This window comes from Vespa crabro, chromosome 3 (genome assembly GCF_910589235.1).
Source record: "Vespa crabro chromosome 3, iyVesCrab1.2, whole genome shotgun sequence".
In the NCBI taxonomy this organism is placed as follows: Eukaryota; Metazoa; Arthropoda; class Insecta; order Hymenoptera; family Vespidae; genus Vespa; species Vespa crabro.
In genome coordinates this window covers 996608-1009778 of record NC_060957.1, presented here as the reverse complement: position 1 = coordinate 1009778, position 13171 = coordinate 996608, and the positions used below count along the sequence as shown (strand labels likewise).

Below are 13171 nucleotides of genomic sequence, written 5' to 3'. Positions count from 1 at the left end.
TCGGTCTTAAAAAGGTCGAAGAGGAAGCAGGAGGTTATCTAAGACGTGATCCAGCATAATGCGAGAGCAATTTGGTGAATGGAGTTAATTCAATGGTAGCTCCTCGAGCACGCCTCAACTTTTCTCCATGGCGCTCTTTTGCCATTGACGAACGTTAATTTTCATATAGATATGGTCAAACCTTCTCACCATTTTGAAATAAAGTTTACTACTTTATTCTTCCTTCGCAACATGTTATTCATTAACGAACACGAATTCAAAAAAAAAATCTTCAACGTTAATCGATTTCAAACATATCGATTAATTTCTTTATAGAGATAAATTTTGTTTTTTTTTTTTTTTTTTTTTAAGAAACGATAGCTATCGTTTATTTTTCAAGATCATAAGCAGCCCTTAATATTCGTTTTAATTCATTGACAATATCGAAGCTAAAATAATTTCGTCTTATTTCTTTCCCATAGGATTGTTCTTATTTCTTTAAGAAATAAAAGAAAATCTTTTAATACTTTCGACTTAAGCCGGTTTCACATTGAAAAATATTGAATATATAATATATATATATATAAGTATTGCAATAAAAGGATTTACACGAAGATTTTTCTAAAATACAATTGCCATTTTGATTTTATATATATTCCAGGAATCTTGGCCATTGACGATACTTTTTATATGAAAGTCGCGACGATCAGAACATTGAAATAAATCATAATTCGTACAACTATACAATATCGTCCAGTGACGTTTTCTTAAAAGAATAAAGAAGATATGTAGATATTTTTAATTAAAGAACTAATGATCGAAATAAGAATAAATAAGATTATGTTTTTATCTTAAAAAATGTAAATAAGTATCCAACGAGCGAAACACATTTTGATTTATGTATTACCATACGCCTATCTCCATGAGAAACTTGTCTTAGTTTCTCTTGGTATTTGTGCGAATAAAAAAAAAAAAAGTAGGAAGAGAGAGAAAGAGAGAGAGAGAGAGAGAGAGAGAGAGAGAGAGAGAGAGAGAGAGAGAAGAATATGAAAAATAGGAATAAGAAGAATAAGAAAAAGACGAAGAAGAAAAAAGATGATGGTATCTACGAAGGAAAGGAGAGGGTAGGAACGAAAAAAAGGAAAAAATTGAATAAGATTCGCACTAATGAGAGCCGCTCAACACGCTTTGCCATTTTTAATTAGAGAGAAAGAAACGTACAAGCGTCCAACATCGGTAGTTCAATGATTGCAACCGGCTTTCTGTTTTAGACTATGAAAATCTGGGTCGAATGAGAGAGAAGGAGGAAAGAAAGAAAGGGGTGCATGATATTCTTTCGAATGGAGTGAGAAAAAACCGTATGACAGATAGAGAGAGAGACAGAGACAGAGACAGAGAGAGAGAGAGAGAGAGAGAGAGGGAGAGAGGGAGAGAAAGTGAGAGAGGGAAAAAGGGAGAAGACAAAAGAGCCAACCACGGTGAATGACGCGAGCAACGAAGACCGCGGAAAGGCAAGAGAGCCTCATTAAAATAAACTACATTATTTTCCAGTCATAAAATAGAAGTATAAAAAAAGCAGCTAAAGGGAGAGAAGTAAAAAAGGCAGGAGAGGGAGACAACGAGAGAGAAAGAGAGAGAGAGAGAGAGAGAGAGAGAGAGAGAGAGAGAGAAGAAAAAGAAAAGAAGAGAAGAGAAACAGTGCTCCAGCGAAAACTGTTTCTCTTTATATTGTTTTCTCTCTCTCTCTCTCTCTCTCTCGTTCTCTCTCTCTCTCTCTCTCTGTCTATCTCTCTTTCTTTTTCTCTCTTGTGACCCTATGGATGGTGCGTCAACGTTCATCTTTTTCTACCTCCGACAATGAATGGAACTAACGGGCTTTGTTAGCATTGTTATGGCTGGCAGACAACGCCATTGTTTCCTTACTGGCCACCTGTGCTTCTACTTTACCTGCCACGGACTCTGCCACCGAATCTTCTTTTCTTTCTCTCTCTCTCTCTCTGTCTGTCTATCTTCTTCTTTTCATTTACTTGCTCCTTTTTTTCTTTTTCTTTCTTTCTTTCTTTTTTTATTGTTTGCGGTCGATCGAAATAGTTCGGTAACTCTCGCCCCGGAAAATACGGTGTTCGACCGTGTAAGAGAGAAAGTGTGTCTTACTTGAAATTCTTTTTTTCTTTTTTTCTTTTTTCTTTTTTTTTTTTTGCTTCCCTTAGCTCAAAGTTTCTTAAGAATTAAATAAATAATCCGTGACGTAATGAATATCAAATAATAAAATGCAATAATTCGTGCTTCTTTTTCCTATCTGCGAAGAAGAAAGAACAGATGATCCGTTTACGGGTCATATTCCATTTTATTCCATTATAATCCAATCAGAATTATTACGAGGTTAATTAATATTTGTCTTCTTTTTTATTTTTCGTTTATTATTAATACAAACTTATGTACGCTCTCGTAATTACTTTCGTAATTAATGATGAAGGAAAAAAAAGAGTAGGGGGGGGGGGGAGGGGGAAAAAGAGAGAAAAAAAAAACGCAAAACAAAGCAAAGCAAAAAGAAGAACAGAATAACGACGGTTTATCGAGCAATTAACATTGAATTGGTTAGATAGAACTAATTCACGATTTGAGAGGCAGCTGCTAGCTGTAAAGTTTTGATGTTTCCACCTTCTCCACCTACTCCTCCTATTCCTCCCCCTCTTTATCGTTCGAAATCGAAGGCGATGACGATCGAACCGGTTACCGTCGACGTGGACAATCGATGTCGGCCATCAGTTGCAGTTTGTGCTGGCCGGTTATGCTCGGGACAATTGTTATTGACAAATCGTAATGCCGGTCATCAGTCATGACGGGAACAGGACACCCCCTGACCGTGAATGTGCGCTCGCGTGCACGTTTCCATCGTCGTGTGTGTACGTAATCGTGTATTAGAGTAGACATGCGGACCTCGAAGGGTCAGCGTTAATGTCTCGGAGGAGAATGGCAAGCTTCAATGCGTACACATAGTGGATTTGATTCGCGGTAGATTAATGGAAATTAGCTGAGAGACGAATAGACCATAGACCGATATACGTATTCGTCCTTTGACCTTTAATCAATCGATTCTGAGAATGATATAATGTATTCGAAATCTTTCAAGTTAAATTTACTTGCCGATGATATAGCTATTAATAATACGTCGCTTAACTCAATTCAATAATTATGATTTATGGGAGTTTGGCGATCGATGTGACTTCTCGTCACGGAAATTCAAGTTATTCCAGATCAAGAAGTTCGAAGTAAGTAGTAAAGTTTGAGAAGACCTTACAGGTGTCAAGACGATCGTTATGATACCGAATTGTGCGATTACTTACGCCGCACCGGAACATTATACTAGGGTGATCGCCTTCATAGCTATGTCTTAACTTCTCACCATTGATTCCCCATGAGACTCCTAGTGTGATAGCATCGTTAAAATCATCATTATGCTGCGAACAGTACTACCTTGGAAATATTACGAATGAATCAAATAATTCACTATATTCCAAAATATCTTTCCTTGATACTTTTATCTTTGAAACTAACTCGAAATTTAATGTTTCTATCGTTACATTACGAGTTTTAATTTTCTTCTCTTAAATTTGTTACACCTTTGAAGATTCTCTATTTCTTACGAAAAATTTATTTGGAAAAAAGAAACAAAAGAAGAAAAAAAACAACACAAAAAAAGTAATTTTTACTTCGCTAGATCGTCTTTTGTAAAAGAAAATCAAACAAAAATTACGAAAGATTGACAATAAATCGTATATTTAAAGGGGCTAATTAATGTTTTTCAAATTTTCTAAAGGAAGAATAACGATTTAGGTGAATTTTTAATGGTACCAAGCGATCTCCTTTGAGTTTATGTTTTTTAAAATCGTAATACTAAATCGCTTTCAATGTAGGAGACATTCTAGAGAGAAAGCTAGCTTGGCCGCAAACCTGTCACAAATCCTTGCTTGCGACATGGGTCACTAGCCAGCGATGATCGTAAGCATCAAGAGGATGACGTCAGAGCGCTCAGATGCAGGATCACCTAGGGTGTCCTGGGACGTTATGGTCTGTCGCCTCCGCCCTTCTCTCTCTCTCTCTCTCACTCTCTCTCTCTCCCTCTCTCTCTCGGAGATCACAAATCAGGAATAACGATATATGTAATGTGTCAACTTGTGACATGCAAGGTTAAAGCAATTAATTGATCATTAGAAAGTAACAATCACAAAGCTTTTTTGTTTTTTTTTTATATATATATAGATCGTGAATCTATTTGAATATTTTTATGATATCGACGATACTCGTATATACGTTTACGAGCCTAATTTGCCCGATGTATAATTTTGATTAATTAAATTGAACAATGGAATTGTTTACCCCACTATGCTTCGTAATATAATAATCGTAAATTCCGTGGCATTTAATTATTTTCCCGAATAAAGGCAAAAATCGTGCTTCTTTTATTACGTTTATCGGCTTTCCAATGTTACTAATGTAATTAACAATTACATAGATATCAACGAAAAGGCGAATCACTTTTGCTCGCAGTCGAAAGTATCGCCGTATTTAATGGCTCTTAATTACGATTGATCAATAAATTATCGCTATGGACGTTAACCTCTAGATTGTTATCCTTTTTTTTTTTTTCTTCTTTTTCTTTTTAAATACGGCCACAAGTGAAAACACGTATAAATAAAAATGTTGATTTTTATTTTAAAAAGGGCAATACCTTCAATAAAAAATTTACGTTCATTAAAAATATTTCTTTTAACTTTGAAGTAAAGATCAGATAGGATATATACTTATGGGATAGATAGGATTCTATAGATACAATTTATTAATTAACTTACTTAACTAAATACAAGTACATTGATTTTTATATATTCAATTTATAATTTCCCCAGCACGCGATAACATTTTTTCTTCTTTCAATTCGTACGTCTTAACGATTTGATCGTTTTCTCGATTAGAGAAAGCTTATTATCATCTTCGCTCTATACACTATAGCGGATTTTTTTAAATAACTTCCTTATGATATCAATATCGTACAATATCTTATCGTCGAATTGAAGAAAAGACGAAAACGCATTAGATTTAATCGCGATCTTTGATTCCATTGAATTTATTCGTAGTTGTATGAAAAACATGTCTATATTGTCTTCCGACTGGTTCCAAATGGGCAGTGTGAGTGACATAGATGAGTATGTATATATATATATATGTGTGTGTGTGTGTGTGTTTGTACGTGTGTGAGAAGGAGTAACAACGGAGAAAAGGATGAAAGATCGCCTAGGTCGTTCGGAATTGTGGACGAGCTTGAGCTTTCTCAGCCAAGATGACTTCGTTCTAGTAAAAGGAATAGTAGAAGACGAAGAAGAAGAAGAAGAAGAAGAAGAAGAAGAAGAAGAAGAAGAAGAAGAGAAGAAGAAGAAGAAGAAGAAGAAGAAGAAGAGAGAAAAAGGTGAGTGGTGAGGTTCGACGTGGTTTTCGCGAACGAGATATCGCATTATTCGCGAGTGAATGGGGGTAAATCAGGGTTTCGTAGAATTTGCTCGCAAAATCGGTACTTCCCTCGAGTCGTTCCTATCGAAGAAGAGAGAGAGAGAGAGAGAGAGAGAGAGAGAGAGAGGAATGGTGAAGAAGAGGGTGGTTAGATGAAGGGGTGCTTGCCTACGGCAGAGCGGTCGCCTTGGGAATTCAATTATACCAACGGAACAATGGTACCCTGCCGGTAATGAAGGTACCGTCGTCGTCGGGAGGTCATCAGATTACTTGGTATTTACAATATATAAGCCGGATGGTTGGCAAAAGTAGTGAGGGGTCTCCTTCTACCAACGTCGCGACTTCTTTTCGATTCTCTTTTTTTCGTCGAGCGCGTACCATTTTTTTCTTCCCTCCTTCCTACCCCTCCCCCACCCCACCCCCTACCCAGCCCCGCCCCATCCCCCTTACCATCCCTAACCCACGCCTTTCTCCTCTACCTTCCCTATTTCTCATTCACTCCAATTTTATATAGCCCTTTCGTTTCGCTGCTCAATGCTCCGGAGAATTTTTTATATAACGATCGAACGGGCCATTTTCCGATATTACGCAACGATTGTTTTGCGAATTAGGAAAAAAAGAGAGAAAGAGCCAGGATGGATTTAATTAATCGACGTGGCATCGCGACTCGTCGAGAACGATCGGCCCGATAAATTGAGCGTTGCGAGAGGGACTCAGTCACGATTTAAAGCAATCGTCTGAATAAATATCCGCCGTGGTAAGCGTAGAAAAAAGAGGGTAGTTTTCCGAAGAGGAAGAGAAAAAGAAAGATAGAGAGAGAGAGAGAGAGAGAGAGAGAGAGAGAAAGTTTTTTTGACTTTAACGGAGAACGAGTTTTGTAATTACGTTAAAGGGTAGATGAAGAAGGGAAAGGTCCTGGCTCGTTTCCGTTCCATTGGTCATGCGTTTAAAAACTGAAATGGATTCCGGTGATGATTTAAAAAGGCTTAAATTCGTTACTCACTTTTGTATCCCTTTTTTCATTTTTCTTTTTTTTTTTTTTTTTCTTCTTCTTTCGAATTTCCAATTTTATTTTCCATTTTTATTTTTATAAATAAATAGGTTTAGATCGTCAACGATAAATTTTCCAAACGTGAACGCATGCTATGCTTTCTATTTTGCGATTCCATTATACGTTTCTGGTACAATTTCTAAATAATAATAGAATTATAAATAACGAACATCGTCATGCGTTAACGTAAATAAGCACGTAATAAAGATATTAAAAAGTTCATATTAATTTTGAATCCATGCAATATCAAAAATGAATTTGTTAAAACGTATCATTTGCATGTGCTATTTCATATGATAAAATTTAACATGAATTTAAAATATACAAAATATTTAATATTTCTTTCCTCGGAACATTTTAAACGTATAAAATAAACAAAATATCAAAAGTACTGTCCGATCTTTCAGGCTCGCGTTATCATTGTCCTTTAATATTTCAAATTAAACCTATTAAGTTTCATTTGAGACCGTGGAAAATTATTCGATCTGTAATATCGTAACGATTTGGCCGATAATCATCAAAATTCTTCTACATCCGATCATGCCTTTAAAGTTTCGAATATTACATAGATGAGTCTACGAATAGTAGCGATGTTCGTTAAATGTCGGAATCGATGCTGCTCGACGTGCGCTGTATGTTAGTGTCAAACAAATATTTAATTAGCTCGTAATTCGAGAACCGTCTATTCCATCGGTTGATCCAACTCACAATTCGTATGCATCGATAGAAAAACGGTAGATAGTGATCCAGATAATAAGAATATTTCAATCGTTTTACGTATTTTTATATAGAACGGCCGATAGATATCACAAAAATTCACAAGATCGTTTTGATCAATAATTCATTGCATATGAATAGGACAATGTTCTGAGTTATGGAAAAAGTCGCAAATTGAAAGATGTAAATCGAGCTTCGCAAGAATGCTTTATGATGTCTTTCTCTCTCTCTCTCTCTCTCTCTCTCTATCTCTTTTTCTCTTTTTCACTTTAATAACACCCTTATAACAATTTCTCCGTCTCGATCTTCTCGTAAAGGCATGCAGATCGCGCAAGAAGGATTCCTTTAACTAGCTGGACATTAAGGGAGATATTTGAAATATATTCAAAAGTCGAAACTCGTGCAAAGGAAAGCTGAAGCATAAAAAGAGAAAGACAAACAGATAGACAGACAGAGAGAGAGCGAGAGAGAGAGAGAGAGAGAGAGAGAGAGATGTAAAAAGCGTGTGGAGAGGAGTCGAATACAAAAGAATACTTGCTAGTATTAACATAGGACTTCCGATTTCCTTTACTCTTTCTCATCCTCTTTCGTTTCATAGTGAAAATAGGAAATTGAAATTAACATAGAAAGAAAGGAAGAAAGAAGAGAAAAAGGGAAAAGAGAATAATAAAAAAAAGACAATCTTATTCTTTCGAATGGACGCGACATGTCTCGTTAATATGGATTTTACTAACGATCGGGCTAATTTGTATACTCGCCTCCATTCAGACGTGATCCCTTCATGAAACGGCGAACGGAAAACGAAAGAGGTTTCACCGTATATATACATACGTAAATGCATATATATTTATACAAGTATACATAGATATTTATATATATATATATATATGTATACACGCACATAAAAGCGAATGGGTGAGACAAAGAACGCGAATGGTTCAGTGCCCGTTGTAAAGACCCTTTTTCATATCTCTCTCTCTCTCTCTCTAACTCTCTTTCTCTCTTGCTCTCGAAGGCACTCGTTTGTAGCTCACCTAATGGCCAGCTCAAGGATACATTTACATGAAAATACCGAGAAAGATGCTTAAGTATTATCGGTCTGTCTCATATAGCCTCAGGGTGGTAGAGAGGTAAGCGACGAGATAACGTCAACTATTGAGACAATTAGTGGTGTGGGTGGATAAAAGAAGACTCGGAATATCTGAAAGAGATATATATATATATATATATTTGTGCACAAGAATATGTGTTTGTATATTAATCCCACTAGTATCACAAATTTTCTCTTAAAAGCTTATTATATATTGTATATATATTGTATATATATTTTATCAAATTCGAGACGATCTTTTTAAATAACATTCCTTCGTATAATATAATTGACATTTTAAAATGTTCGATGATTCTCAATAATATTCCACGAATAGAATCACTTTGAGAAATTTGGAGGAACGTTAGGATAATGTCGTTTCGATTGATCGTCTCTTCGCTTCTCTCTCTCTCTCTCTCCGTAAATTCACTTCGTGAAGTACCGCGTGCGGTCGAAGAGCGGAACGAGCACGTCGAACGATTCGAAGTAGCCCTTCGCTTCTCGTTAAAGGATTTCGTGGATAGATACGAGGTACAAGGAAGGGTGGCATGAGAAGCACACAGAGAGAGAGAGAGAGAGAGAGAGAAAGAGTTAGAGAGGGGAAAGGGGATAGTTGGAGAAGACGAAGGCGTGCGGATTGCGGCAGCAGTCGCGAGCATTTACGCGCTTCGCAGCCGCAGTGCTGGTAGTTCGAAGTTGCCATTCAAGGCACGTAGATTGCTAACCTAACTTATTTAGCGGTTTTAGCGGTATTTGATTAGTTGAGTGAATTTCCGAACTGTTTCAGCTCTCCGCTCGCGTGCTATCGTCTTCGTTCCTCTCTCTCTCTCTCTCTCTCTCTCTCTCTCTATCTATCTATCTATCTATCTATCTATCTTTTCTCTTTTCTCAACATTTTTCTCTATATGTTAAAAGAAAATAAGAAATAAAAAGAAAGAGACAGAGAGAGAGAGAGAGAGAGAGAGAGAGAGAGAAGATATGCCTTCAGTAAATCCATGCAAGAATATCAATGTTATTTTCAATCCGAAGCTTTTCAATTGTACTCGAGAAATACATTCTCGTATATGTAGTCATTTTTTTTTTTTTTTTTTTTTGATTGATATTAATAGAAATACGTTACAATATGAATGATATATGTTTTATATTAATCTTTAATAATATTAGAAATTGATTCATTAATTGTGAGCTTTGGGACTATTTTATGATTATTCGGATCGTTTCACTTTTAGGAAACAACCCCTATCATATATACATATAATCCGTTTTACATCGAATTTTACTTCAAAAGTTTTCTTTAAATAATTTCACTTTTATTCCAAATGATTTATTACTAACTATTTCTTCTTGCTTTTCTATCAATCCTATTAATCTATCTATCTAATTCGTTACGTAGATTCATCTCAAAAATGTTTCATATTTTTATAAATTAAATTGAATCGTTTTACTTTTAATATATCTTTAATATAGTCAACTTTTTTTTCTACATACATTTTTTTTCCTTTTTTTTTTTTTGTACATACATTGCACCTCATACCTTCCAATATATTCCTATCTTCATACAGGTATTGCTTATCCTCACATCCCTTCGTACATTATATTTAACCATATTTCTTCCCTTAAGTGGAGCAACGTTTAATGTTGACTTACCTTGCGAGTAGTTCATGTCCTTTTCTCATGTACTTCGATGATTACTCCTTGCCGGAGTATCGCTTTCACGAAGGATAAACTGTGACACCTGAAAGAAACGAGATTATCGATTAGTTCAATCGAGTTAAAATTTTGTAAGGTTTCTTTATTTACTTTTCTTTCTTTTTTCTTTTTTTTTTTTTTTTATCGAGAATTAATTCTTAAAAAGAAATAAAAATGAATGGAGCAACGATGTTAAAATCTTCATTGACAAAAATCATTAGCATTTAATATCCACGAATACGTTAATCGTAAATCAATTTAAATAATAATTTAGAAATTGAATTTATTTCGCGTCATATAATTATCTATTATATAATTGCGATGTTATTTGTATCTCGTACAAAAAAATAAAAAGAAAAGAGAAAAAGAAAAAAAGAAAGAAAAGAAGAAGAAGAAGAAAGAAAAAAAGAAAAAAGGAAAAAAGAAAAAAATAGAAAGGAAAACAAAATTTAACAGACAAAACAAATGATCATTATTAAACAATTATCGACATATTCTTTCATTTTCAAATACGTATATGTCGATATTCGGTATACGAGATATAAAATAATATTCTTTGAACGGCAATTATCAGATGTGACACATGAAAGGTGTGTGTTCACATTAGAAACGTCGGGCTAACGAGCACAGCGATTTCTCTCGTATAACGTCATGGACGTAAAATAAAGAGAAGATCGACTTCGTAGCTAGGCCAACAGCGGCACCATTGTCGTCGACCTCTTCCTTGTCGTTGTCCTGAAAGAGGAACGAGCATGAGAGAGAGTAAATTAGTTCCGGAAACTATTTCGAAGCCGCTTTAACGTCCGGCGTATAATCTAGGAGACTTCGCACAGGAGTTAACTCTTTCTCTCTCACACTTTCTCACTCTCTCTCTCTCTCTCTCTCTCTCTCTCTCTCTCTCTCTCTCTTACTCTTTCTCTCTTTCTTTCTCTCTTGATTCGTTCTACTCGTTGTCCTCGTAGAGGACAGCGACGTATCAGCACGAACGAAGCCACTCTCCGTGCCGTTCTCCCTTCGAAACGCGAAACGTTCGAACCTCGCGTGCTGCAGCTTCTTAATGGCGATCGGAATGTCGTCTAATTAAACCGAAATTATCGATTTCGTAGTGGACATAGCCGACGGCTACACGCTGCGACCGGCCGGAACCTAAATCCTTCTCCGCATTCCATCCATCCTCGCGAATCCGTCGTTAATGCATTCCTAAACATTCGTCCCTCGATCTCTCTCTCTCTCTCTCTCTCTCTCTCTCTCTCTCTCTCTATCTCTATCTCTATCTATCTATCTATCTTTCTATAACGCGCACGCGCGCTCGCTCTATTACCAATCAAGAACTACAGTTATTTCGACATTGGCTCGATAATTAAATTCTTTATAAGTTTCAATAACGGCGACACAGATTAAAATCAATTTTTACTTTTTTTCCCTCCCTCCCTACCTACCTCCCATCCACCCTTCCACCGGTTTCTCCGATAGCCTCTTTCTAATAACGATTATTTCAACAAAACTATTTTTCTAAGTCTATTAAGTGCAGTTGAAATTACAAGTCCGATAATGCCTTTCTTTCTTTCTTTCTTTCTTTCTTTCTTTCTTTCTTTCTTTCCCAAAGGTCTAACATCTCCGCAGAGAAATCGTCGATTGGAAAACGAGGTACCTCGAGAGTGGCTGATCGACGGAACGTCGTTAAATCCCCCTCGGTGACCGCAATATACGAGGAGGACTTATTGGCTAACTAAGCCAATACTACCGCAAACGCTCTGTCCATCTGGCGTGCTAATTAGCAACTTGCGATAGGAAATGGCGATTGGCGTCTCTAATATTCGACGATATTACCTAACTTATTCGAATTTCTATCCTTTTTCGAATAAGTACAAGAAAATATATCCAAGAATACCTATAACCCCTGTACAATCCCGTACAACCCTAATCGATTGTAACATCTATATATATATATATATATATATATATATATATGGTTGAGAGTGCCTATTGGTTCGAACAAGTTACTAAAACGCGTGAAGGTAATGGACACAGTTTTCCTCTACCTTGTAATCAGGCCTTATTGATTTTAAGCAATTCGACTTCGTTGGGGTTTCGTGCGTAAAGTATTAAAAAATCCGCATAGGATATTTATCTTTCGTTATGTGAAAGCGGAATGTTAACTTTAATAATAAACGTTCCATTCAAAGTTAAAATTCTACCGAGTTTCTTTCGAGAATATAATTGTTTTTAGTCATGAGATATATTCGTGTTTCTACCATACCACGTCGAAAGTTATTCTTTTTATCGCTTGTTTATCAAGTTCACCGTTCAAGAGGACATCTTTTAAGAACTGAAAGATTACTTATGAAGAGGGATACCGAGGATAGGATCGAACAAGAAGATATATTTGTCTTACTTTTACGAAGGGTGATACGATGGATATCTTCCGTGATGCAACAAGAGAGAAAGGGAAGAAAGAAAAAGGAGAAAAAAAAAGAGAGAGAGAGAGAGAGAGTGAAAGGAAATGGAGGGGGGGGAGGGAGGGGAGAAATAAAGACAAAGAATAAAAGACAGTTGGACAATTAGCGCAAAGTGGACAAAGTTTTCTCAGTAAACATCACTTACAAAAATACAATCGAAACTCGTGGCAATCCTAAGATGCATCTAAGAGTTCCTCGTAAGAGTTCCTACTAGGATATAGACGACCCCTGAAATAATCGGATAATGTCAATTGCGCGAGAGGATGTGCTCTTTTTTTTTCCCTAGATGAAATGGGGGAAAAACGAGGAAATAAGAAGAGGGAGAGAAACTTCACTGATATGCGATTCGATATGCTTAAGATAAATTGATACGGGATGGATTATGAACAAATAACTTATATATCTATCTATATATATATATATATATATATATATATATATATATATACACATATATATATATATATAAAATGATATTTTCGAAAAGGGAGGAAGAGGATTCGTTGATTTCTATGAGCAAAGAGGACGACACACTGTCAGGGGTTGTTTATGGCTTATGTGTCAAAAGATCAGCTGGGATGAATTCGCTGATGAATAAAATGGGTTGGGTATATTGAAATAGTATTCGATATAATCCATTGCGAATGGAAGAAAGAAAACGTCTCTTTATATCTATCTTCT

General features: G+C 36.0%; 1 protein-coding gene across 5 annotated transcripts in view; it reads right to left on the bottom strand.

Annotated features, from left to right (window-relative positions):
* Positions 1 to 13171, bottom strand: part of LOC124423103 (teneurin-m) — a 628739-nt gene that overhangs the window by 416038 nt on the left and 199530 nt on the right. For all 5 annotated transcript variants that reach the window (XM_046960484.1, XM_046960486.1, XM_046960485.1 and 2 more), the window contains exon 2: positions 9990 to 10077. In XM_046960484.1, the coding sequence (XP_046816440.1) occupies positions 9990 to 10005 (16 nt within the window). In that variant the 5' untranslated portion in view covers positions 10006 to 10077. The remainder of the gene's footprint in view (positions 1 to 9989; positions 10078 to 13171) is intronic.